The sequence below is a fragment of the Eleginops maclovinus genome, chromosome 16 (assembly GCF_036324505.1).
Source record: "Eleginops maclovinus isolate JMC-PN-2008 ecotype Puerto Natales chromosome 16, JC_Emac_rtc_rv5, whole genome shotgun sequence".
NCBI classification, from domain to species: domain Eukaryota; kingdom Metazoa; phylum Chordata; class Actinopteri; order Perciformes; family Eleginopidae; genus Eleginops; species Eleginops maclovinus.
Genome location: NC_086364.1, coordinates 19,048,155 through 19,072,730, shown reverse-complemented (window position 1 = coordinate 19,072,730; position 24,576 = coordinate 19,048,155). Strand labels below are relative to the sequence as shown.

The 24,576-nt window shown below is 41.2% G+C and overlaps 3 protein-coding genes across 7 annotated transcripts in view; 1 reads left to right on the top strand and 2 right to left on the bottom strand.

Moving 5' to 3' along the window:
• The window catches only part of clec16a (C-type lectin domain containing 16A), a 37,690-nt gene extending 31,474 nt beyond the window's left edge, over nt 1-6,216 (bottom strand). For 3 of the 4 annotated variants that reach the window (XM_063903362.1, XM_063903365.1, XM_063903364.1), the window contains exons 1-5: nt 6,027-6,216; nt 5,118-5,246; nt 4,129-4,262; nt 3,396-3,544; nt 1,819-1,924 (exon numbers count right to left, since the gene is read on the bottom strand). In XM_063903362.1, coding sequence (XP_063759432.1) covers nt 1,819-1,924; nt 3,396-3,544; nt 4,129-4,262; nt 5,118-5,246; nt 6,027-6,100 — 592 coding nt within the window. In that variant the 5' untranslated portion in view covers nt 6,101-6,216. Of the gene's footprint in view, nt 1-52; nt 1,383-1,818; nt 1,925-3,395; nt 3,545-4,128; nt 4,263-5,117; nt 5,247-6,026 lie in introns of those variants that run through there. The other variant, XM_063903366.1, reaches the window with a different exon arrangement.
• Nucleotides 5,619-9,538, top strand: dexi (Dexi homolog (mouse)). Of its 2 annotated transcripts, none has more exons than XM_063903368.1 (3): nt 5,619-5,747; nt 6,855-7,403; nt 7,573-9,538. In XM_063903368.1, the coding sequence occupies exon 2, from the start codon at nt 6,966-6,968 to the stop codon at nt 7,233-7,235; it is 270 nt and encodes an 89-aa protein (XP_063759438.1). In that variant the 5' UTR covers nt 5,619-5,747; nt 6,855-6,965; the 3' UTR covers nt 7,236-7,403; nt 7,573-9,538. The 2 variants fall into 2 exon arrangements, with proteins under 2 accessions (XP_063759438.1, XP_063759437.1); XM_063903367.1 differs by lacking the exon at nt 5,619-5,747 and adding an exon at nt 6,468-6,586.
• Nucleotides 9,539-10,281: 743 nt separating this feature from the next.
• On the bottom strand, nt 10,282-24,355 carry ciita (class II, major histocompatibility complex, transactivator). The gene is given in 23 exon segments (XM_063904606.1): nt 10,282-10,668; nt 10,768-10,851; nt 11,583-11,666; nt 11,759-11,842; nt 12,054-12,137; nt 12,236-12,316; nt 12,403-12,443; nt 12,445-12,475; nt 12,632-12,811; nt 13,567-14,103; nt 14,226-15,541; nt 15,684-15,901; nt 16,015-16,062; nt 16,154-16,267; nt 16,398-16,448; nt 17,305-17,505; nt 18,209-18,256; nt 18,832-18,897; nt 19,045-19,149; nt 19,640-19,705; nt 19,844-19,891; nt 19,995-20,051; nt 23,029-24,355. Coding segments are annotated over 23 exon segments (4,896 nt in total). The 5' UTR covers nt 24,305-24,355; the 3' UTR covers nt 10,282-10,592.
• Between the last annotated feature and the right edge of the window lie 221 nt (nt 24,356-24,576).

Below are 24,576 nucleotides of genomic sequence, written 5' to 3'. Positions count from 1 at the left end.
TCTAGGAAACCAGGTACTAAGAAAAAAGACTGAATGAATGGAACCAACTTACATGAAACTGGAGTTAGGCAGATGGGGCGCGCAGAGGGAGAGAGACAAGGAGAGGAAGAGGAGGAGTGGTTGAAGAGGAGGAGGAGGGAGAGGGGGAAACAGACACAGGGTTAATGTGTTTACGGGGTGGCTGTGAAGGGGTGGAGGTTTGGAAAGACCCCTCCGGTATCCCAACCAATACGCTGCAAACAATGGCACATCTGGCAAAGGAGTTGCTCTGGAATCTAAACATTTGGAACTTTCAGGACTTCACATTGTTTCACAGGAGTACACATCTGTTCACGTTAGCTCGGTTAGGATTGATGCAGCAAAATATCCTTTCCAGGTAGTCGTTTGTTGCAGTACACACGCAACAAGTGCCTAAAGAATCAGTAAGAAGCATCACACTTTGATATATTCAACATTATGATGCTAAACATAGCCGTTTTTATTGCATCGTCCCAAACCAATGCAAGTATTTCAGTTATGGGTTGATTAAGAAAGGGTTATGAGGTGTTCAGACACAGCTTACAGACTGCACGTCTCAGCCTGGGCATCAGGGTACAGATCTCTGTAATCCCTTAAAACATTTTCAGAAACTGGAAAAGAAGCCAGAGTCACAGTTGCTGCAATGAGTTGATGATCACTCCTTTGACAGATTTCTAATTAAGCAGAGAGCATCGCCAAACCAACAATGAAACATTCCCCACACCGTTAGATTACTTCATACATTAATTACAGTTCTGTTGTGACGGCACAAGGTGCAGAGAGATACATGCAAGGCTGGTGAATGGGTACGGACAGCGGAGGGAAGAGGAGCCTGCTCATATGTTGCAGTGACTGTATGCTGAGGTAATGCTATGTATAGTGAAGAGAAGCATGGGAAAAGCCAAACTAGCTGAATGCAGCGGACAGCGAGCCGCTCAGAGAGACAGCGGGAAGAGGAAGAGGAGGCTGATGCAGCACGGTGCAGAGTAACTCAGCCTTGGGAACAATCCTGATGTTAACACACTTTACTGCTGTGCTGCTCCTGATCTCAGAGGACATTCAGTTTAAAACAAACATGCTGCTTATATTAGGAGTTCAACAGTGACTTAACATGCTGGGTAGGTGGACTTACAGAAGAGTTTGTTCCTGTGCTATTAGCAAAAAATGCAAAATACAAAGGGCTAATGTACAATAAGGAATCAACCCCTTAATTCTTCCTCAAGGTGACCAAGAATCCTTATCCTTATCTAACGAATAAAAACCCACACAGCTGCTGGCTGCAACGTTTCAAGGGCTACTGCTAGATCTGGCTGAATAGATGCTATGTAATTCTGCAATTCCAGCTGAGCAGTAGAGGTCAACAGCTTTTCTTGTCAACATCAAAGCAATACTGAGATTTTCCAGTCAGTGTAGAACATTAGGTGAAGCAATACTGACACCTGCCGAGAGATCTTTGACCGGTATCAAGTTTCTGTGAATAATAAACAGATTTCTATCTACGGCCTTGGTTAAAGCAACTTTTGAAAACCTTCAGATATAAAGGATTGTAAAAAAGGTATTCTTAGGAGTATACACTTTAAGAGTGTCAGTGTTACTTGGTAGTCATGCTCATGCACCAGAAGCAGCAGCAAGAAGAGAGCAGCAGTTCAAAGAGACGTGGAAGACAGTCCCAGCATCTTGTGAGCATGTGTGTGTGTTTTTGTTGCACATGTGACTGTGTGTGTATGTGTATGTGTATGTGTATGTGTGTATGTGTGTGTGTGTGGCTAGCATGTTAGCGTGTGCTCTCGCGGCACTCACCTTTATAGACGTTGAGTGTGATGGTCCGGACTGCGATACGGACCATGCTTTCAGGGTGGTTGAAAAACTTAATGGCCTCGGTGTACAGGGCAAAGTCATTAGTGTGCTGTGTGTGGGAGACAGAGAGGGGGCGCCGGTGAGAAAGGCACTGTACGTACTGCTGAGCTCAGGCCACAAATGACCACAGAGACAGCGAGCGAGAGCGAGAGAGAGAGAAGCAGCAGGTGGATAAGAATAAAGGTCTTCATGAGAGTAACATTCAGTTATCACAGAGTGTATCATTGGATTTACCTTAACTAACGACTAACCCACAAGTTATGTAGTGTACCTACTCAAATCCAAAATAATTTATGATAAATGTCTTTTAAAATCTGTCCTAAGATCTTGAAACACACAGACACTGATTAAGATCAACATTAGAATCCAACCTTCCTGCAGATGGGAAGCGTGTGCCAAGATATTTCTGTATGACAGGCTGCTCTGAAACCTAGAGTCCTCTCTCTCTCTGTGCCTGATCTTCTCCCCAGCCATTCCTCAGTCACTGTGACCTCCAGCCAATCACAGTTGAGGGCCAACGACAAACAGAGGCCACAGAAAATGAAGAAACTCGCCCCTGACACCAAAACAAACCTGCTGTTAAGAAATGTAACTGTGTAGATCTGACAGGAACTGAAGAGGTCTAAAAAGAATTAGCTATCCAATAGCGCCATCTGGAGGAGATTTAACTGTAAATCAAGTATAGTTAACTAGAATAAATGAAATGAGAGGTTAATAAACAGCACAATCGTACTTGCTTTCAGACTAAATGTCAGTTAAGTAACCTAAAACTCTAAATCCAGAGGTAACACAAAATACATATTTTCCTTTGCATTACAACAATGCAGGTTTTGCTTTGTGTTTGTTAACTGATGAATAAGATACAGTAAAGTAAACATTTAAACTAAAATTCCTATGTTTAAGGTAATTTAACCGTGATCATGAATACTGTCAGAGCTACACATTGGGTCTGGTTTTAGCCTCAGGGGCAGCGCTACCATCAACAGTACACAAATAACTTTCCCCCGCACACACAGGCCACTGGAATGACCACAGACACTGCTCAGATATGATTCAAGAGGTCAGCTTACTCTGGTGTCACCACACATACAGACACACACAGCAACAGGCCTGAATGATTATGCTCTCATGCCCTCAGATGGAGGTAACAGGGATGACTTGGGGACAAGATCTACTAAATCAGCCCATCTACACAGGAGGCTGATGTTTGACAGGGGAAGCGAGCGGCTGAAGATTGATGGATAGGCATAGCCTGATAAGTACAACAGAGGTCGACTTGCACAACATACACCAGTCAGTAAATTTGCTGAATTTAAGAAACAACCTGTCATTTTTCTGTCTCCATTTGCCTAGCTGCTGTCAGTCATTTGTTCCCTGTCTCGCCCTCAATTCTCAGTGTCTTAATCTTTATTCTCTCTTCCTTTTTGTTATAAAACACAGGATGAAGGTGTGGACATGGCTTAAGATTCCTCTATGACTGTGCTTTCATTCAGATCCCGCCCATCTGTCTAAGGACTCACCTCATTGTAGAAGAAGTGCACGGTGTGGTTGTTGAGTTTCAGTGACAGGGTCTTGAGGAAGGAGATGTAGTAGGCCATGATCTCCTCGTCCGAGAAGTCAAACTTGTGGACGATGATGGAGTTCACATGGTTGTTGGATAACAGGTAATCTGAGGAGAGGAGACACTTGATCAGGCTTGCTCATAGCCTTGAGGAACATCGCCTTATGTTGAAATACTGATGTGACAAATCTTTTTACCATCCATTTATCAATTATCCATAAAGGCATTTGGTTGTTGTACAAGAGCATACTGAACAGAACTGCTTACTTTATATAATATAACAGCCCACTGTATAAATGACAGCATATGTGCTTAGTATTTGGTTGCCTAGCAACAACAAAAAATGCAGCAGTCTGCTCTGCATTGTACACTTCAACAAAGATAGGCAGTACAAGTGTACAGGGCATGTTAACTATATGTGAACATATACACGCTGTTCATTTTAGGGCATTCCACAAACAACAATCTTGTTAAACCTACTCTGAGCTTCTTTCAATGCAATACACTCAGATGTAATACAGACTGAAAGAAATTGCACCATAAGTGCAATATAAAACACACAAATTAAAGCAGCAGTCTCAAAAAGTATGACATTTAAAGAAATGTATTGCGTGTAACAGGGCTGTTTACCTGCGATGGATTACATCAAACATGCTTTCATTTGTTCAACAAGTGTTGAGTCAAAGACTTACAGAGGGAAGTCTCATGGCTGATGTTCTCAAACAGTATGTTGAGGGTCTGGAGGAGTTGAACACACACGTAGCGCCCCGACTTCTGACGCAGGATGTTCAGGAAGAAGGCGAACATGTTCTTCTCCAGGAAGAAGCTGAACACACACATGATATGATGACTTGATCTTAAAATGTAATTATCATACATTAACATTGTTTCTGTTTTGCTGCGTCCAGATGTTTTATAAACGGCAATATATCACCTTGCTCACATTATCGTAATACATTCAATCGTAATCCGTTTCATTATTTCTATCTTGTCACCAGATTACAGAACGTTCCACTTTCATGTTTATGCTATACGCGTTTACTGCTCATTTCGCCTGGAATAAATCTTGGTGTTTATAACTTTAAAAAAGTATTTATTGTACCGCAGGGAGAATACTACATTTAAGAAGAGCTCTTCAGTACCTTGCTCCATACATGTTGTGTTAAGTAAATCATTATCCTGAGGTTGTAATAAGACTGGCTTCGCCATTCAAAGTAAGAAAAAAAATCCTAATGGTTTCAAAATACCGAAAAGCTAGCCTAGATAATTATAAGTGACTTTTACTGCCCATGTTTATTATCGAGGCTTCTGATCACACAGAGTACTTTCAATGTCCTCTGTGGCTTTTGTGCTCTTCAAATCCATTTCCTGTTACGTAAAATAACGCCAGAGGTGGCAAAGCGGATAAAGAAGTGATTACATGAAACTGCAGAGCTGCTTCTGATATAAAAGAAACAGGATGGTTTCATGAGCGTAAGTCCTCTTAAACGACAGGAATTATTGAGTGTGTTTGGAGAGCTAAACTGCAGTTGGCTTACAAAATGAGTTCCCTCAAGTCATTATGTAACCTAACAATACATCTAAAAGTTTACGAAGCACAAACACACTGCACAGCAGCATGTTGTAAGCATAGAAAGAAGATGGTGCAAGATTTGACATTAGGAAATCGATGTTTACTTACTCAAATACAGAGCTGTCATTCTGGTCCCCCCAGATGAGGATCTCTGTGATGGAGCGGATGGTCTCCACGAGAAGGTTTCGGTTGTGGTCCGTCACTGTGGTGTTTTTGGTCAGGACATGGTACATATACCTGATGGAGGGACATAAATGAAGGGAACATATGTAGAAAAAAGTGGTTGAAGCACAGCTCAGTAATAACTTGTAAAGATATCTCAAAACGTAACAGCAGAAAGATAGACAGCAGTGATGCAGACATATCTCGAAACAGCTCCACAGACAAGAATAATGAAACAACCCATGTTCCAATCAATATGCATTTGTAGCTTAAGCTCAAGTGTTTGTAATATGTATGTAATAACCACCAAATGTAAGTTTGTAATGTACACCCACAGGTGTTTACACTTATTTTACGTAATTGCTGCTTCTGTGGGTGAATTGCAGACTGAGCCAAAATGTCTCCCTCATTAACGGTTCATTTGTTTCACCTGTAGTGATGGGGCACCTTCTATTTCAGTCAGTCTTATTGGTTTAAACTCACCTCAACCTGAGCAGAGGTAAATCTAATCAGCCCGAACAAGTGAAACACCTGTGCAGACGGTCAAAAACTCCATACTACAGTTTGTAATGACAGGTAATGCACGACACTGACTTTATTTTCCAAAACTAGCTTAGTAGTATCGATAGTGTCAATTCGGTTTTAGGGTGGATGTTTAACCTTAAAGCTAACGTTAGCTCACATGTTTATCTACCTAGCCAAACAGAAAGGAAACGACACAGCAAATGTATGTTAGAATATACAACTGGACAGATATACATGTTATGTTAACTGTTGACAACATAGCTAATGATCTTCTCAACCGCTTATAAATCATAGAAGCTAACGTTAGCCTATCTAATGCTAGCTACTCACTTCAAATGGTCCAAGGAATGGATGTTTTTCGTTTTCCCCTGTCCTCCAACCCAGCTCCGTGACCTGCCAAACATGGTTGGGGTTTTAAGGGATACGATGTTCTGACGGGAGCGTTATTTTTTGCTAACGTTAGTGTCCACATCTATCCATTACACCCACTTTCCCCGTACAGATAGCTACTTAGCAAACAGAAGGTGATAGGCGGCGATAGCAGCGCTGAGGGGTCATTACGTAACAGGTTGGTGGACGGTTATTCTGGGGGTTGCTGTTCTCTTCCTACCAGCGACATTTGATACAGCATACAATGGCGAGAGAAGGAAAACTACAACATTCTTTTCCTGTACCAGCCGTGACGAATAAAGTACGCGACAATCTGATCGACACGGTGATAACCAATCACAGCAGACCCTGAAAAGCAGCGAGCCAATCACCTGCAGAGGTCTCAGTTGTCGCTTTGTGTTCACGACTGTTTTGATGCAGTCGGCTAAAGTGTTAGAAGGGACGTTTACCTGTAAACACGTCGACAGAAGCGGGTATTTTGGAATGTTTTGTAATTTCAGGTAATGATTTGTATAAAAGAAAACTCCGAATAACTTTCTTTGTGGGAATAATTGTGCTTGTTTTCACTAGCACTGCACGCTACTGTTTTTAGCCCTATCCAGCTGGCATGGCGTGTATTCCAAACCCCAAAAAACAATGTCAAGCATATGTCGAGTTAGCTAACGCCGATAATCATTAGCTGTTAGCCTTGAATCTACCTGTGTATTTGTCGTTTGCTTTTGGACCTTGGACATACAATTAAAACTGCCCTGAATCACTTTTTTTCAGGTCGGGACAAGCCGTAATGGACACCCCGGCCGCAACACCCCGGAGAGATTTCTAACGGTGGATCACATCCTGGCCTCGCAAGAACCCGAACCGTGGCTCTATTTATTTTCTATGACACATCCAATTTATGCCCAGCTAGATTCGGTAGAATCGCTGTTGGAGGAACTCCCATATATGTTTTATCTGGGCCTGTTCTTTGTGAACGTCCTGATCCTCTATTATGCCTTTCTGATGGAGTACATCGTCCTGAATGTGGGGATAGTATTTCTGCCTGAGGATATGGACCAGGCGCTGGTGGACCTAGGGGTGCTGTCCGACCCGGCCTCCGTCCCCTATGACACAGACACAGAGCTGGATGTGTTTGAGGGGTATCTTGAGTGACACAGCTGTCCTGCAGGAAGACAAACGCATTTAAGTATTGATGGTGACGATGCAGAGATCCAGGGCAGATTGGACCAGCGTGAACACTCCCTGGTCAGAATCAAGGAGAGAAAATGCCTCAAAGCGGATGTTGCTGCCTTTTCGTCACAAAGACATATCAATGAAAAAGTAAGTGGAACACACAAGACTATGTTGTTTTGTCTTTCTGTTGTAATGGTCAGAGATAGATTAGGATGTATTCTTACAACAAAATGTGTCCTTTTTTAGTTATGTTATAAGATAAGCTATTCAAAACATTTTGGTGATGATCTGTAAAGGTTTTTTGTCACATCTCTAGGTTGTCTTGGCTCAAGGAAAGGTAACCCAAGGAAGATCAGCACCACCGGCCACATGATCAGCGAAGGTCCCGTGTCGTGCAGTCAGTCTGTTACCACTCTAATTGACTCGGGTTGGACACCATGGAGTTGGCACTGGCATCTGTGTCCTTCACATTGGACACATAGAAAGGAAAAAGGAAGCACAATGTGCTCTCAGCAGAAAGACAGCTGTGGATATATACCGCAAATGTGGAGCATGACTCTGCATTGCAGCCAGGTCACATACAGTAGCAGGATGTGAACCGCTGAGAACAATTACCCAAAATGAGCAAGATCTGATTGCTGACTGCTGAAGAAAGTGAATATAAATATTGCCGTCACAGTGTGATGTCCTGCACAGTGTGACCTCTCAGAAGAACTGGCAAACAGCAGGAAGCAATGTTCACTCTACGTCTGTTGCATACTTAATATTTTCACAGTACAACTTCTTTCTTTCTATGTTTTTTTTAAGTTTCAGAACACACAAAGCATTGCTGCTTTTGCTGGCTCACGCATCCTTGAAGCATTATTTAAATATATATTTCGGGGTCATCCATGCTGTTTGTGTGCTTCAGGCATGTACACACTCTCAGGGTGCACAGGCCCTCTGGGTGCTCTGGACACAGGCTGTAAAAGTAAAGAAAGGATATAGGAGAGCCTTCATTTTTATTATCTCGCTTATACATCTGAAACACCCTACTAGCCACACTCTTCACTGTAATGCAGGAAGTATTAAATCATCTAGGAAGAGTTACTTATTTAACACTTCTGATAATCTATACACAGGTTCATACATGTTTAATTTTGTATTAGAAACTGAGGTCACCCATGGCCAGATGTGTCAAACTGTTATCAGCATGGGCCGTATCAAAGACAGAACCCTGACGTGAAACTCAGAAGTGCTTCAGTTATTCTTTTATTTGTTGCATCCATGTTTTGTTGTTACAAAATGACACAGAAATGACTCCACGCATGACATTTGTGTGGTTTGAATTGGTTCGTTCTCAAAAGGATCTTTTATTACACTTGTTTTATGTTCAGTAATTATGAAATCAGTAAAGAGACATGTATATTCTTGGCAGCAATAATGAACAGGATTCAAGCAATGAGGCAATTCGCTACTAGATATGTGTAAGCCTTGAAGGCGCTGTACACTGAACATTGATTTTTGAGGCAATAAAGAGGAATCAGTATTTTCTCTGCACACGACTGCTGTCTGCCAGAATTAGAAAATGTTGCTAGCAGGCGATGTACTCAGAAATGAGGTTGTTTTCCACAGAATAAGGGAAGTGAGATATCCACCAAATAACTAAAGATCTAGAGACAAATAACTAAATATTTGCACTTCCATGTTTCTTACTCTAGACAAAGCTTTAGTCAAGAATCGAAATGCCTTACTGTCTCAATTGAAAACATTCTACGAGACCACGTTTCACTAAATTGCATACATTGGTATTTCTGTTATATTTCTGGATAATAATTGATCAGAAACAGCATTTAGTTTACGCTATACTAAAGCTCAGGATACTAATATTTAGGAAAATATAGGAATTGTAAAATCAAACCACATCATGCTGGAGGTAGAGGGTTTTAACAGGCTGAGCAGTCCGTTACGTAAATCAAATATTAAAGGCTCCCTATATTTTAACAATCAATTGCAAGTGAAGCTGTCATATTGGGAGGCTCTACGTTTGTATGTGCTCTGTGAGGAAGTCTTTAGTGGTAGTTGCAGGTATACGACACTGCCGTTTCCCAGGCATGATAACACACTGTGGTTCTGAGCAACTCTGCTAACGTCTTAGTTTAGTACAAACCCCATGAGCGACAACCAGCCTTCACCATCCACGTCTACTTCTGTAAAGACATGCACATGCTATAATAAGCTTTGGATCGTAACAAGAGTTTTATTTTCCAACGTGCGTTTAATAAACTATGAGCGAATGCCAACTTCTCTGACTCTTCCTTTAACTGTAATATCAGGTGTGTGTTTATCGATTATTTTTCAGAAGATAGAAACGTGTTTCTGTTTAAATGGACATGTTGATCTCAGACTGTTTACGTTGTGCCACGTGCTCCTATGGTGTCATTTTACATTTTGTCCACAAGAGAGCATTAGTGCATCGGTGGAGAAAAGGAGCATGGTGGACCTGTAAACCTGTTCAACAAAGTACAGACACATTAATTTGCTCATTTATACATTAACCAAACATTAAGGCTTTATGTTTATATTCTAACATGTTAAATTAAGCGGCTGACCTTCTGCAATAGTGATATAATTGGGAAAAACTCAACTTTATATCCACAAATATTTGGTTTTCACAAGAAACATTCCTGGAGGTGACCACTGATGTCCCGGCCCCTTAAAAGAGTTTGACTCATATTTGTGACAAAAAGTCAGGTTATCTGAGGCTCTTGCTGCATCACAACAACCTATACAGAATCACTGTTAAACATGTTTTACAGCCAGCAACAACAGGTGGCTACGGTGTATCACATCAGCACACGTCCGTAAGTAATGAATTAACATTGCAAATACAGTCATAAGATCCACTACGCAGAGTTTCAGACACTACAACACTGTAAAGGTTAGCTTGCATTTGAAAAAGAGAACAGAAACCTTTTGGGAAGGAAGCGAAAACTGGTTATTAATAAATCATTTAAAAAGTGAAACAAAAAACCAATGCACGAGGTAACAACATGAAACATTTTATTTATAAAAATGTGATTGCATATATACAGATATCATATAGTGCAAAAATGAGTCTTGACAGTCTAGCCAAACAACACACCTATACAGTAAACAAATACAGCAGACTGTGTTAGGGTTGAATTTACTTCCTTGTAGTGCTGAGGGGAATCTTTAAAACCATCTGACAGGAAGCCCCTTTGAATAAAGCAGCAAAGAATTATTTTTTGGTTTGTGATAGTGAGCACACACATGCTGTACAAAATGTAGTGTGTAGTGTAAACATGTAGCATGTGGTAGAGGTTTCATATCGTTCTACTGCCACTGGATCCGACTGTCCTGCTGCTGAAGTCTCTCAAACACTCCGTATGGAATACACTGGTTCCACATCCTGGGGTGGAAAAAGATATCAGGATGCTATGACATGCAGGAGAAGGAAACATATAAAAAGTACTTTGGTTTTTGGGTGGTGGAGCGAGGGTGTTCTTACCTCAAAGTCTTTATGTTTCTACAGTTCCTCAGACTGGCTCCCAGGCTCTGTGCTCCAACACTTGTTAGTTTGTTGTACTTGACACTGTCAAACAGATACAAAAACAGTTAACACGTTAAATATTGCTACAGGTGTTCGTCTGTAACTTCAGATAGTGATGAATGCTTATAAAACACATCTTTCTATCAACATATCAGGGAATACAGAACAAAACTCAGCTGATCATTTATTTCACAATAGTCACAATACTTTTCACTCCTTCCTGTTTTGGTGTGTGTGTGTGTGTGTGTGTGTGTGTGTGTGTGTGTGTGCTGTGTGTGTGTGTGTGTGTGTGTGTGTGTGTGTGTGTGTGTGTGTGTGTGTGTGTGTGTGTGTGTGTGTGTGTGTGTGTGTGTGTGTGTGTGTGTGTGTGTGTGTGTGTGTGTGTGTGTAAGACCTGGTGGTATTCAATTGAAGGGCGTTCAATGTTTGATAAAAATTATATTTAGTTCATTAAATGCGTCCTTTTTTTCATCAATGAATCAAATAAAATAGGGGTATTTCTGTGTATGATTAGATGAAGTATAAGGAGAGAACGACACGTTACTGTATTAATGTCTAATGAATGTGACACATGTTTCAATTAATGTCTTTTGGTGGTTTAATGGAATTTATAATCAGTACAAAATATCTACAAGTGGAATTTCTCATTCATTTAATAAAGTAAGACATGATACCCTATGTTTTATGCAGATAAAGACACAAGAGGAGGCAAAGCAGAAACACACACACAAACAACCATGTGTCTTCTGTAAATTTGAAATATATGGTCTTACTCAAGGTCAGTGAGCGAAGCCATGTGTGGGATGACAGCAGCCAAAGTCTCTGCCCCTTCATCAGAGATCACATTACTGTAGAGACTGGAAACAAAGAAAAGGGGAAGTGAAATCAAGTGGGTTTATAGCATGTATCACTATGGGTGTTGTTGGTAAGGTACATTTGAGTTATATACCTTAGACAGTGCAGTTTGGGGAGATCCATCAGCACAGTTGCCAGTTTCCTCACCCCCTGGTCTCCTATGCAATTCTCTGACAAACTAGAATGAGAGGATAAACAATTAGTACAACACACACACACACACACACACACACACACACACACACACACACACACACACACACACACACACACACACACACACACACACACACACACACACACACACACACACACACACACACACACACACACACACACACTGTAAATCATTATTAAGTCTAGGAGGATAAGGAGCATGGTAAACTCACTTGAGAATCTCCAGGGATCCAAGTGAGACTAATTTATTAGTTAATTCCTCTGCTCCATTGTCCCCGATCTTACTGTTCTCTAGACTGAAAGAAAAGAGAAGTTACTGTTAGGCACTGGAAACAATAATTAAACAAATATTGAAGCAATGACAGAGAACTAGAAGTCAAATATGTATATTTACTCTAAGTGCTGAAGGTCATGTAGACCTGGAAGGAGCTCCCATAGCTTGGGAAGAACCAGGGGACCTTTCTCTGGACCAAGCCTGGAGGAAATCATCATTATCATCCTCATTTTCATTGTAATCGTTGACACTAATTACATTTTCAAATGTTGCTTATTAATACATACTCCAGTTCTAGCTTGTGTAGCTCTTTGACTGCTGGTACCCCCCTCTGCCAAGATTGAATCGGATTGGCTGGAACTGAAAGAAAACGCAACACACACTTCAACCACCTGATACTGATAACAGTGTGTGTTTGTGTTTGTGTGTGTGTGTGTGTGTGTGTGTGTGTGTGTGTGTGTGTGTGTGTGTGTGTGTGTGTGTGTGTGTGTGTGTATCTGCGTGTGTGTGCGTTACCTGACTGACAGCCTCTTATGCACATGTATGTTCACCAGCTTTGCCAGGTGCTCTATATGACACACTTGTGTGGCCTTCAGATGGGGGATCTTGAATTTGGACACCGTCACTTGTAGGAGCACTACCTCACCGCTTTGCTCTAGCTGCTCCCATAGGGTGATGACATCAGCAATGCACGCCCTAGAAGATCATCAGATGACATGATACATTGCTCATGAGTTATTTAAATACTTGGAGGTAACACCTTTCTTGCTTGAGCTAGTAAACCTAATAGCCAGACATTAAAACAACCACCGCAGCACTTTCAATGCTTAAAATCAGTTTTACTACAGATTTAAATATTGGTATAGCTAGATTGGTTAGCTAGCCGGCTCTGTTGTGATGGTTCAACCGCTTAGAGATGTCGTGCCCCTTAGCCTATCACATACCATGTGTTGGAGCGCTAGTGTTAGGGGCTTGGCCTGGGAACTGGAAGGTCACCAGTTCAAGTCCCCGAAAGACCAAGTGCCACCGTGGTGTCCCTGAGCAAGACACTGGTTACCTACACTGCTCCCCGGGCGCCTTACATAATGGCAGCCCACTGCTCCTAACACTAGGATGGGTCAAATACAGAGACCGCATTTCGTTGTCCTAGTACTTGTACTCTGTGCAATGACAATAAAGTTGAATCTTATCTTATCTTATCTTATAATGTCACTATGTTATGGAAGTAAACAAAGGAGTCCAATGGAGGAGTTTCAGGCAGGGGGGGAGTGTCTGGGAGAGAAATTCCCTCTGGTGGGTACGTTGGATTTTAGCCATTGCAGACCACTTACATGCACAAAAACCTATAACACACTACAGGCAAAATAAAACCCCAAAAAGCATAATAGGACCACTTTAACAAACTCAATAGATACTAAGCAGCTTTTTGAGTTATGAATTGAAACCAGTACCTGTATGTGTTGATGTTGTTGAGGCCCACCAGAGCTCTGAGTCCCGCAATCTGTATCCCTGAATCCTCCAGATTCAAACAAAACCTTCTACCTTCAGCTCCACCCTGGTCGAGAACGTTCTGCACAGCAAACACGTCCGATGGCTTAAAAGGAACTCCGTTAAATGTCAAGACTTCTGGAAGATTCTCTGCCAGATGAGCAACCAATCGTTGACTATCACTGTCTCTGCTACCATCACCATGTGATGAGCTCGCCTCATAAACATAGCGACAAGCCTCCAGGACCTGGTTGGGGCTCAGGTCATCATGGGAAAGACCTTCAAGGTGTTTTGTCACTAAAGCCTGCTTAGCGGCCACCATGTCTCTGAAGGTTGTCTCTGTGTATGAGTGAAACCTCTGAAGCTCTCTCCTGCTGTAGAACAACAGCCCGACGGCAAACCGCTGAGTCAGTTCAAACTCCTCCCTTTGGGGCCGCCGACGACTCTTCTGGCCAGATTGGAAAGGGAGGTTCTGGAGGAAGGCACGGTCTGTTATGGTCCTGCGAAAACAGAATTTGAGAAAGAGTCAAAAGAAATCCAAAGAGGGTAGAGCACTGAAAGTGAAAGAGAAAAGACGCTGAGAGTAGAAAGGGAAGTGAATAGTTCTAATGGAAGCGTTTACCTTGACAGAGACAAATGGAGCCCTGCAAGGTAACTCTGAAGGAAAGGGTTGGCCCACATCACGATCTGGTCATCACTGGCATCTGCATTTAAAGTTTCCGTGTTTGCCTTGCTTCCCCTCTTTTCTCCAGTCTCTCTTGTTCCAATTTCCCCTCTCTCCTCACTCTCACAACTTGGGGCAACCTGCCTCGTCCTGAGATGATAAGAGAGTAAGAGCCCTGTTCTTTGGCAGAACGCCTTGAGTTTGGCAGACATGGTCCGTCCTTTGGGGACAATGGAAATGTTTGCTTTGATCCCCTCCCAGGCCAGTGAACTTAACTGGGCCAGCAGCTCCCTCTCCTGTGTTTGAATAGCTTCCTGGCCATGACTCTTCATTTCCTCTCCGTCTTTGTCATCTTTTTTTCCCTGTTTTTTTGAACACCTTGCTCTTTGTGTGCGAGTGTTTTTATTACGCCTCTTCATTGGAGAACTACTTGAGCTTTTTGTCTTAGTTTCTTGAACTGATTTCTCTGATATTTCTGATTGAGTTTCAGCCTCTGAGTGTGTGTTCTTTCTGTCTTCTTCCACTTTCAGAGAAAGCACTTGATGGCAAAGCTCGGTTAACGTTCTCGGTAGGACCTTCAAACTTTTGCATTGTTCTAAAACCAAGCAGACCAAGCGACAAAGTCCAGGGTTCCAGCAGAGGAAATGTAAATAGCTGCAGGTTTTTAAGTAATCCAAAGCAGATGTTCTGAGGTCAGGATCAGTGAAGTAGTGGGACAGATATATCTGTATGTTAGTGGGGGTGAAGCCACACACCTCCAGAAGGCTGTCTGTTCGGCGGAGAATCTGGCTGGCTGTGCCTCTTGTTCGGGTAGAAAGCAGAAGAGTGCATCCTGGAAGGAGGACTCTCTGAAGGATGGAAGCGTATAACTGTCTTACTGTGTAGGTCTGTGCTTTACTGTCCTTCTGTAATGACGTTACTAAATCTTTTTCTTGAGTCTGGAGAAGAATTTCATAGTCCCGCACCTCGCAAAAACCATCAAAAATGACAAGCACGCGCTTCGGGGCTGCACAGATTTGAGCGTACACTGCGCTTGGGTCCTTGCAGGAAGGGGCAATGGAGGAGAGGTTTAGTAGGAGGGTCTGAAGGCTAAATGTAGCGTCCGTTAAAGAGAGTGCCTTGCTGTCTAACAAGAAAACAAAGTCAAACTGTGGGATGCAGTCTGTGGACCAGTCAAGACACAGTCTTCTGATCAGGGTGGTTTTTCCCATGCCAGCATTGCCCAGAAGCAATATATAGCGTTTTGGTTGGTCTCCATTTGATCTTTCAAAGATCTAAATGGAAAAAGACAAAGACATAGGTACCAGTGAGAAGCAGCCATATATTAAAACATCTAAATACTCATACTTCAAGATATTGGTTTGGCTGTGTTCGAAAATGACTCAATGTTTTTCTATTGAATTAAAGGGAAACTACCTGACTCCTCCCCAACAAGCTTTTTTGTCGGTCTGTGTCTCCCATGCTGACCAGCTCTTTGTCGAGGGCTTTGTTTGTGTTTTTTCCAGAATGTAGAATCTCCCTCTGGCTTACTTGCACATCCACATAATGAGAGGTTAGGGTGAGGCCATCCTCCATAACCAGGCAAGCTTGACTCATGTATTCTTTGACTTCCTGAATGTAGTCCTTTACAACCTCTGAAACAGTAACACCATTTTTAAGAACCTGCTGCTTCACATAACTTTAATTATACTTTTAATAACCGTAACATCAAAGCAGAATAAAGGAATAAAAGCATGCAGTAACTTACGTGGAATATCAAGGACTGGAAAAGGGGATTCCTTACACGTAGACGGCTCTAAAAGTCAACATTTCAAGATATTTTTAACATGAAAATAACTGTACAAGGGGTTTTATACATAAGGAGAAAGACAGATAGTTGTTCTCACCATTGCTGGGGGAGATGGGTGAGGCACAGGGATGAGTTATGGCTTTGCTTGCAGTTTCTGACAGAGATCCTCGTGGGGATGAACTCATTTGGACTGGCGCTACTTCACCATTCGCTACAAGCACAACAGAACAACACTTAAGACAAAGCTTTAAATGTGTGATCTTAAACTACACAACACTACCAGAGTTAGATTTGTAGACACACATACATTTACTTCTCAGATTCAATGTTTTTTTACTCACTTGGGGAGAGGGGTGGTACTTGGGGTTTGAATTGCGGTGATGCGGCAGGAACTATATAAGAAATTTGGGTTAGAATATGTACTGTTGACATGGTTTATGTGCAATAAATAGAAATACATGAGGGGAAAAGACAAGTCTACATGTTTAACACGTTCCATTTGCAAAGGGATTTACATTGTGCAAATCAAACAATAAATAGTAAGAGTAGTTTCATAAACAACAACACAATAACTAAAGAGACAACAAGACATTTTTAAACGAATACAAAACACAGATAGTGACACATAGGGAGGGGTTAAGAATGAGGAATTGATTAACCTGGTTTATGGCCCAATCAAGATGTGATGCTTGGTTCTCGTAAAGAGTCTATGATCACATTTGTTTATTAAAGCCTTAGTTGACGATTTCATATAGCTAAAGATCCCAATGGTCTGAAAATGTAGAATGTCTTCAAAAAAGTCAAAGCCCTGTAGGATCTGTTCAACCCAGGTTTGATGGATGCTTTGGTTGAAAGTTAAAGAAGCCCTATTGTGCTTTTTGCGGTTTACCCTTTACTGTAGCGTGTTATATCAGTTTTGATGCATGTAAATAGCCGGCAAAGGCTAAAAGGTTTCTCTCACCCACACTCTGCTCCTGTCTCAGTAGAGGAGCAAAGTGCAAATATAAACCTGAACTTTTACACAATAGGGCCCTTTTGAAGTTTAAACTGGCAGACACATTTTGACACACATCCTTGAATCGGCACACCTTTGTGGGAAAGAGAATATTTGGTATCGGTCTGTGGGTGCAAACAGATCTATCTAGGCTACACTTTTTAGAATGAAGATAATCCAGTTTGATGTGCACAGAGTCTTCATTACCTATTTACAATTAACTTTGTATGTTTGCATGAGAATGCTTTACTCACCAAATATGTATGTAGGCGTAGCAGCAGTATTGGGAATTGGAAATGTAATTACTGACGGAGAGAGTCGCAGTGTCTGAACAACTTGACATGATGGAGCCTCTGGGATGGTGATAAACTGAATGGAGGGATGGAGATGGAGGATTGTTGGTGGAGTGGTGGAGAGGCCAGCTGTATCTGCTGAACTTGACTCTGATCCTGTGGCTGCAATACATAAAGCCAACATCCTTATCATTTATGCCAACAGGTGTTGTTAACCTTGAGTGTATCAAAAACAAAGGTTGGGCAAGGTAATTAAACCTGATAGGTTAGATTCCAAGAGAATGGAAAGAGACTGAGATCCAAAGATTCTGCATCAAGTTTAAGACTTACATTTTAGCGCACTTGTAAGATTTCCAAAAATGAAAGGTCAGTGCGCAACAGTTGAAGCAAAGTAACCATCTACAACTCATCTCGATAAACAAGAGTTTTCATCAAATCTGATTTCTAGAAGCGCACCAAACTAATCTGGAGGAAGTCTTGGTGAGGTGAGAGTTGTTCTTATTTTCTTCTACAGTGAACTCTTATCTGGCGACTTCAAAATTAAACTTCCCGTTTCTTGATCTGCATTCCTATGCTTTGAAGGAACTGAATCAAGCATAGCAAATCAACAACCCTATTTTTTACCCATGAGACTAATGTTGTTACTCTCTGTTCACACAGAATATTGCCATGCAGAGGGTAGCTGATGTTGATTGATTGAATAATATATTTGCAAGAATACTTTTGCCATCCTCTCAAACGACTGCAGATGTTTCCCCTTGAGATCTACTCATTTCTATAACTGCACCTTTAAATGCCAAACACAAAACATGTTCAGTTTCTATCTGGGCTTTGCATCAGACCACAGCAGAACATAGAAATGTACCTTGGGTGATAACTGGCTCAGGCTGTGCCACTTTGGGTTTTGGTCGAGCTGTAAGAGATGAAGAATGAACATTACAACATGATTCTTTTTGTAGCTAGCTTCGCAGAAAAGCAGCCACAAAAGAAGCTCCGAACCACCACAAGGAAAACACCACTGTGTTAGCAAGTTTTGGCACACTTACAAATCACGGTAGCATATTAGCATGTTTTCTCACCATATAAATGCACACTCTGTAAACATTTAATATAACAACAATGCAATGCATGTTTTCCTACTACTCCAGGTAGTCATTAGTTTCCAATCATATCTGTACACAATTATTTCATTATTACGGTACATTACTGAAAATCTGCACTCCCCAAACACGTGTTACTTTAACAAACAGCGACTTTGATGTTAAACGTGATGTTTCAAACTGAACACATTGACATGAATGAAACCAATGAGTGCCTGAAATAGTTGATAAAAAACATACACTTCTAAAACACTGCAGCATGTTTTGCAGAATGACATAATATTAATCACAAATTGGAGCAGTGGCTGACATGACGCATGTTACACAACTTGAAGCCACATTATAAATAGTCCGTACAAAAACCACACAGACAGTATGATTCGGTCACCTGCTGCTCTTCGCCTCTTTGGTCTGGATGGTGTATCCTCATCGGGGCACTGTTGTATCCCAGAAGCTGGAGAGGAGAAATATAACATGTAATCGTACCAGACTGTTGTGGCTGCATATTCAAATGATGTATTAGTGGTGATCAGGACAGATTTTACACACATGAGCAGACGTTGAGCTACGATAAGCTTCTAGTGAACGGCGGGTTATGTACCTCTGGGTCTTTTACTTCTCCTGTTGGTCTTGTCTGTGGGTTTGTCCTCCTCTCCTTGCTGCTGGCTGTCGAGGATGGGCAGCTCCATTGGCATGGGAAGATCAGCTGAAGGTCAGGGAAGAGGAATTAAAAGAGCCAGTTAAGCAGCTAAAGGGCAAATAAACTAGAAATGGTTGTTTTTGAAGATGTTGTCTCCAAAATTCGTAAAGAACAGCAAAGGGAAGTGGTAGATAGTAAAACTCAAGGCAAGTATGACTTGAAACATAACCACTGGGAGTCATTTCTCAACTCTCATGGGTTTTTGGGTATTGGCTTTACTTTTACTTGATTTCTGTAGTTTTTTTTTTAACAACAAATGAAGAAGAAGAGTGTTGAATTAATAACCTCTCTATGCCACCAACTGAACTTTACAAAAAGTAACAGCAAAAATGACCATGGAGTATTGTGATTAAACACGATGTTTCATGAAATAGATATCGTATTGTAATATCTAATAAAGCTGCTTATCTTTTTTCAAGTACATCTTTTATGTTTCTCCTTTATTTCATTGTTTGCCTGTCAGCAGTTGTAATGAATGAAACAGAGAGCTCCTTACTGCAGGTGATGAGTTCATCTTCACAATTCAACAGTGGATCGTCAAACAGCCGATCGGGGTCGAGCTCTGTTGAGCAGAAGTCAGACAGTAAATCCTCTTTGCATTAATATGTGATCATGTGTGTTTTTGTTTAAGAAATGTGATCAATTCAGTGTCTACACTTTAAAGGAATATGTATAGATGCAGAAATTTGGCTCAACTTACCCACAAATATCCTCAAGAGGTCCTCAGTCAAGATTTCAGATAAATCATCTAGAGCACAAATAATGAGCATTATCAAGCAAACAGCGTCTTTCGTGTCTACTGTATTCATATTTTAGGGGCGGATTTCCTAGCGGACTCAAACAATACTCACCTGGTAGATCGAAAGGACATAAAAATGGATCCTGTTCCACTTCCTGCATTGTGGCACCTGCTAACACACACATAAAAAAATTAACAAAATTAGAAAATCATCCTGCTAACATGCTACGTTCAATTTGCCCGACTGTTGGATTGAATTGAAGGCAACCACTTGATCTGTAGACCTTGATTAGCATCAGATGAGATGAGATTGGGCATGTCTTGGCAAGTGTCATTGCATTCCTAAGTGGTGATGGTTTTGATGGTAAAGCTTTAACAGATGCATATTTGTTATGAAAGGCTCAAACTGTATACTTTTGGGTATTTCTGATCTGGTCCATATCAGGTAAAAAGTATCAGTGAAGTTTAACAAGTACTACACGGGGAGCATCTACATTTCCTTTTTCATTGGGATTAGAGGTGATTCTAATGTCTTTCTGCCTGTCATTTCCGCACACACAAAAGGCTGAACATTTAAATCAAATTTGCATTAACATGTGTCTGAGCCATTCTGCTTTTTGAGCCACCTGCCGAAAACAATGGCAGAAGAGGAAGTCTGAAATGATTATTTATCTATTTTAAACTTTGTTTATTGGGTTTTTCAATCGCAGTCTTTTTAACAAAGCATGTATCACAAGTGGGTAAAACTAATATTCAGTTAATACACACATAGATATGATAACAATGTAAATACAGCTTATGATTTTTTTTATGGACCATCTCATTTTGGCTGCAGGAACATACACACATATGCACATCTACATGCAGGCACAAACACACGCACAAACACACAACTCTGAGGGACAGCCAGAACAAAGACGCATTGACATCCTTCTTTTCATGCAATCAGATCTGAAACTTGGACTGTTTTCTGTTTGCCAAACTATGGGCTGCACCAGAGCTGTACAACGTACAGGTGAACATAATATACCAGCTGCCTATGTTATTTTTACAAACCTCATGAAAGAAGCATCAGTTTTGAGCAACTTTTCTACTAAAACACAGCACCATGTTGCGTGCACAGTCACATTCACACAGACACACACGAGGTGCAACTACAAGAAACCTGAATGAGGGTCCCATGTTAAACAATAATCCGGTAGGCAGTGCCCCATTTTGTTTGGTGTTTCCACCGCAGTGGTCGTGAGAAAGCAAATTACTTGCTTTTTCTGTCACTGGAAATAATCAGATATAACTTTTTTCACTTGTATAACTTCTTTTTTTCACGCCCAGGCAAAACATTATGATGCATTATTATGCTGGTTAAGAGTTCGGACCTTACAGTCGTTTAACGACACCACTGTTAAATGATTCCTAGAAGCCTATTAAACTAATAATACTATTGCGGTATAATAACGATTATTAAAATGCAGAAAACATCGATAGAAAAAGCTATTTTATTTTAAATAAAGTTTTATTGATGCTGATTACCTCATGGTGCAAGTGAAATATAACTTTTATCATTACATATTTCGCAAAACTCACTTGAAAGGCTTACATAAAGTACATTGTAAACATAATCAAACTGTATATATGAGAGGAAAACCTCCCGACATTTTTTCCTTCATGTCCGGAAAAACACTTGCCCTCATCAGAACCGGGATAACATTTACCTGCCGGGCTTCCGCCTGCCGGATGATGCTTAGGTGTGCCTCAGGTTTTGCTGTGCATTAACCTTCAGAAGATATGTGTACATCCAACGCTGCACATGTCCTCAGATAACGCATGCAACCCCTCTGTACGTCAAACCTGCTAAGTCTAAAATAAACCCAGCTTTCACTTTCACATTGGCGCGCATCCACAGACGCCACGCTATAGAGATTTGGTAAACATAGATAACCACCAGGAGCATTTTATTTCTCAGACAAGCTGCTGTTTCCCTATTAAAAGCCCATCGTTCATACTTTTAGTTGAACATAGAGGTTGTGCGGTAGGCTACTAATACATGTGAAGAAGCACAGTTAAACCTAAATAACTGAACATGACCAAAAAAACCAAAACACCACTGTCAAAGACAAAGGCTAGATACAAATCAAACAGGGCGGATTCAATCTGTCATAAAGTGACAGAACAAGACTTCTGCAGCTGCATACACCGGTCTTTTCCTTGTATGCTCTGCCTTATTTTAGTTTTTATACTCCATTACAAATGCGTTCATAGACTTCTTCAGGACTGTATTGCAGATACAGCATGTGGCCAAATAATGTCTCTAGTAGACCCTGATTCCACTGTGCCATAAGTGAAGTAGAAATTGACCCAGGTTTTATATTTTGAGTCAATTAAGTGTTAAGCTTGAGGGAAAACAATGAATGTGTGACCATGTGTCCATATTTAGTAATTTGTCAAAAAGTTGTATAACACAAGTTCTAACTTTACACTTTGTTAACAAGTAGACTTCCGCAGCCGGTGCATACTGTAAACCTATCATGCTCTCAAGTCCTTGTAGGTCCTTGTATGTATTTTAATAATCACATTATAATACATCAGATATCTGAATGTATACTTAACATGTCAGTCAACACAAATGTCAGTAAGTGACCAGCAATTATCAACACTTATTATATTTGATCTTTTGAGTAATGATAACATATTTTAATTACTTTTCATGTGATTTTTACAAAGCATTATGAAAATATACAAGTGCTTATAACTAGAGCTATAAACAGATAACGCATTCTATATGTTTATAATGCATTACATGAGAAAATGTGTTCAACATATTCTCATTACTATTCATTTTGATTCATTGTGAACACACAACAAAACACCTTACTGTCTGTTATTACTTTGGACAAAGAAACGTTTGACTATCAATTGGAAAGAACCTGCTGCACCCGTTTTTGGCATCCTGGGAACAACTCTAAATAAAACTGAAAGTTATTCACAGCCAACTAATACACTCGCCAAAAACAGCTATAGACCATACTGTCTGCCAACTCATTTATTTAGTGAGAAGCAAATGGAAAGCACCCAGAAATCTTCCAGAACAGACAGAGTATAGATCAGGAAATTAAGATGTGAAAACGATATGATTCACTGCTACTTACCGCAGTGCAAATCCACACCCTCCTCATCCTCTTTATTCCAATGCAAACTCCTTGAGCCATCAGTCATGCAAGTGTTCGTACCACAAGAAGTCTTTAAAACATTTTCTGCATCGTTGGAAATGCCTAATGTCATGCTCTGATCTGTGTTGGAGTAAAACGACTGGTCTTGTGTGTCAGTGTAAGTGTCTGTTGGTGTACAGGGAGACAATAAATGTGTTATGTCTTCTGTAAATCCTATGTCCGTGCCCCATTGTATGTCTTCCATTAAACAGAGCAAATCAGTTGTTGACCCGTCAGCTGCCCTGCAGACATCCAGATCAGGTGAGACTTTTCTTCCTGTTTCAGAGGTAAAGAACTGGTTCAAGTCAGTTGACGCCAATCCATCGTCTGTAGGAAAATAGGGACTTTCTGCCGTGCCAGCGGATCCTTCTGTATCCAGCATGAATCTTGAGTCTGCATCTGTAAAGTTAAAGCTGTCACCGTACAAATCTAAAGTCCTGCAAGCGAGTGCAAGCTCCGTTTCCTCTTCCATATTGAACACATGGCACTGTGCTTCTCTTTCTGTTGTTGTGTTTTCTCTCTCTGCACAGCCAGCAGTAATAACAGTCAGCAGGGGCAGAAAGATGCTCTGTCCTCTGTCCCAGTGCTGCCATAGAGGGACAGCGATCCGCCTCGCTGCCTCCTCTACCTGCTCTAACCACTCCTTGTCATCCTCCAAATTCCCCTCATCTATTGTCATTTCACTATCACCTAATAGCTTCTGCACTATTTTTGCACCTCTCTGCAGTTCTGTCATTTCACCGTCTAATGTTACACCGCATTTATAGTCACTTATTATCGATGTAGAAGAGAGCCTGTGGTTGAGGCAGTGGTTGTCCATCACTGGCCCCCCACCCAATTCCTGAATAAACTTTGGATTATACCCTTGATGTTCAGAAAGTGGATCCATTTTTGGCGTGGGTCCTGTGCAGTCATGTTCAGCCCCTGACGGTTCAAACTCTAATCTTGTCTGGTCACATTCCCTCACTTGGCTGAGTTGACCTTGGTTGAGGTTGCAGTCGGAGGTCGATCCCTGAGAACTAATCAGATCAGACCTTAGTTTACATGCTGCAGGCGCCATCCTGTCAGAAAGTTGGTACAGGCCTAAGCTCCTTATGTAGGCCTCGGAGATGATCTGCTCCTCGACCAAACGTTGGAGCAGAGCATGAATCTGAGCAGGAGAGGACTGAGTCAGGGCTTCTTGTACTCTGTCCAATACCTCTACAAACTGGGCCATGGCGACACCGTCTTCTCCCCGGACATTGATGGCTAAAAGAGAGACCTTGAGTAGATGATTGACTTGTTTTACAAAATGATACAATGATTTTTATCCAGGAGGCATGACCATTGAAGAGGGAGGTGTTTGTGCGGTTGAAGGGGAGGTGCATTCGAGGAATTGTTTCACTTTCTCTGTGGGAATACATGTGAGAGGGACTTTAAATTATTAGGAAGTGATGCTAGTTTATCCCTTCGTAAGAGATTTTCTTCAGATTCAGCTTTTTTACATTT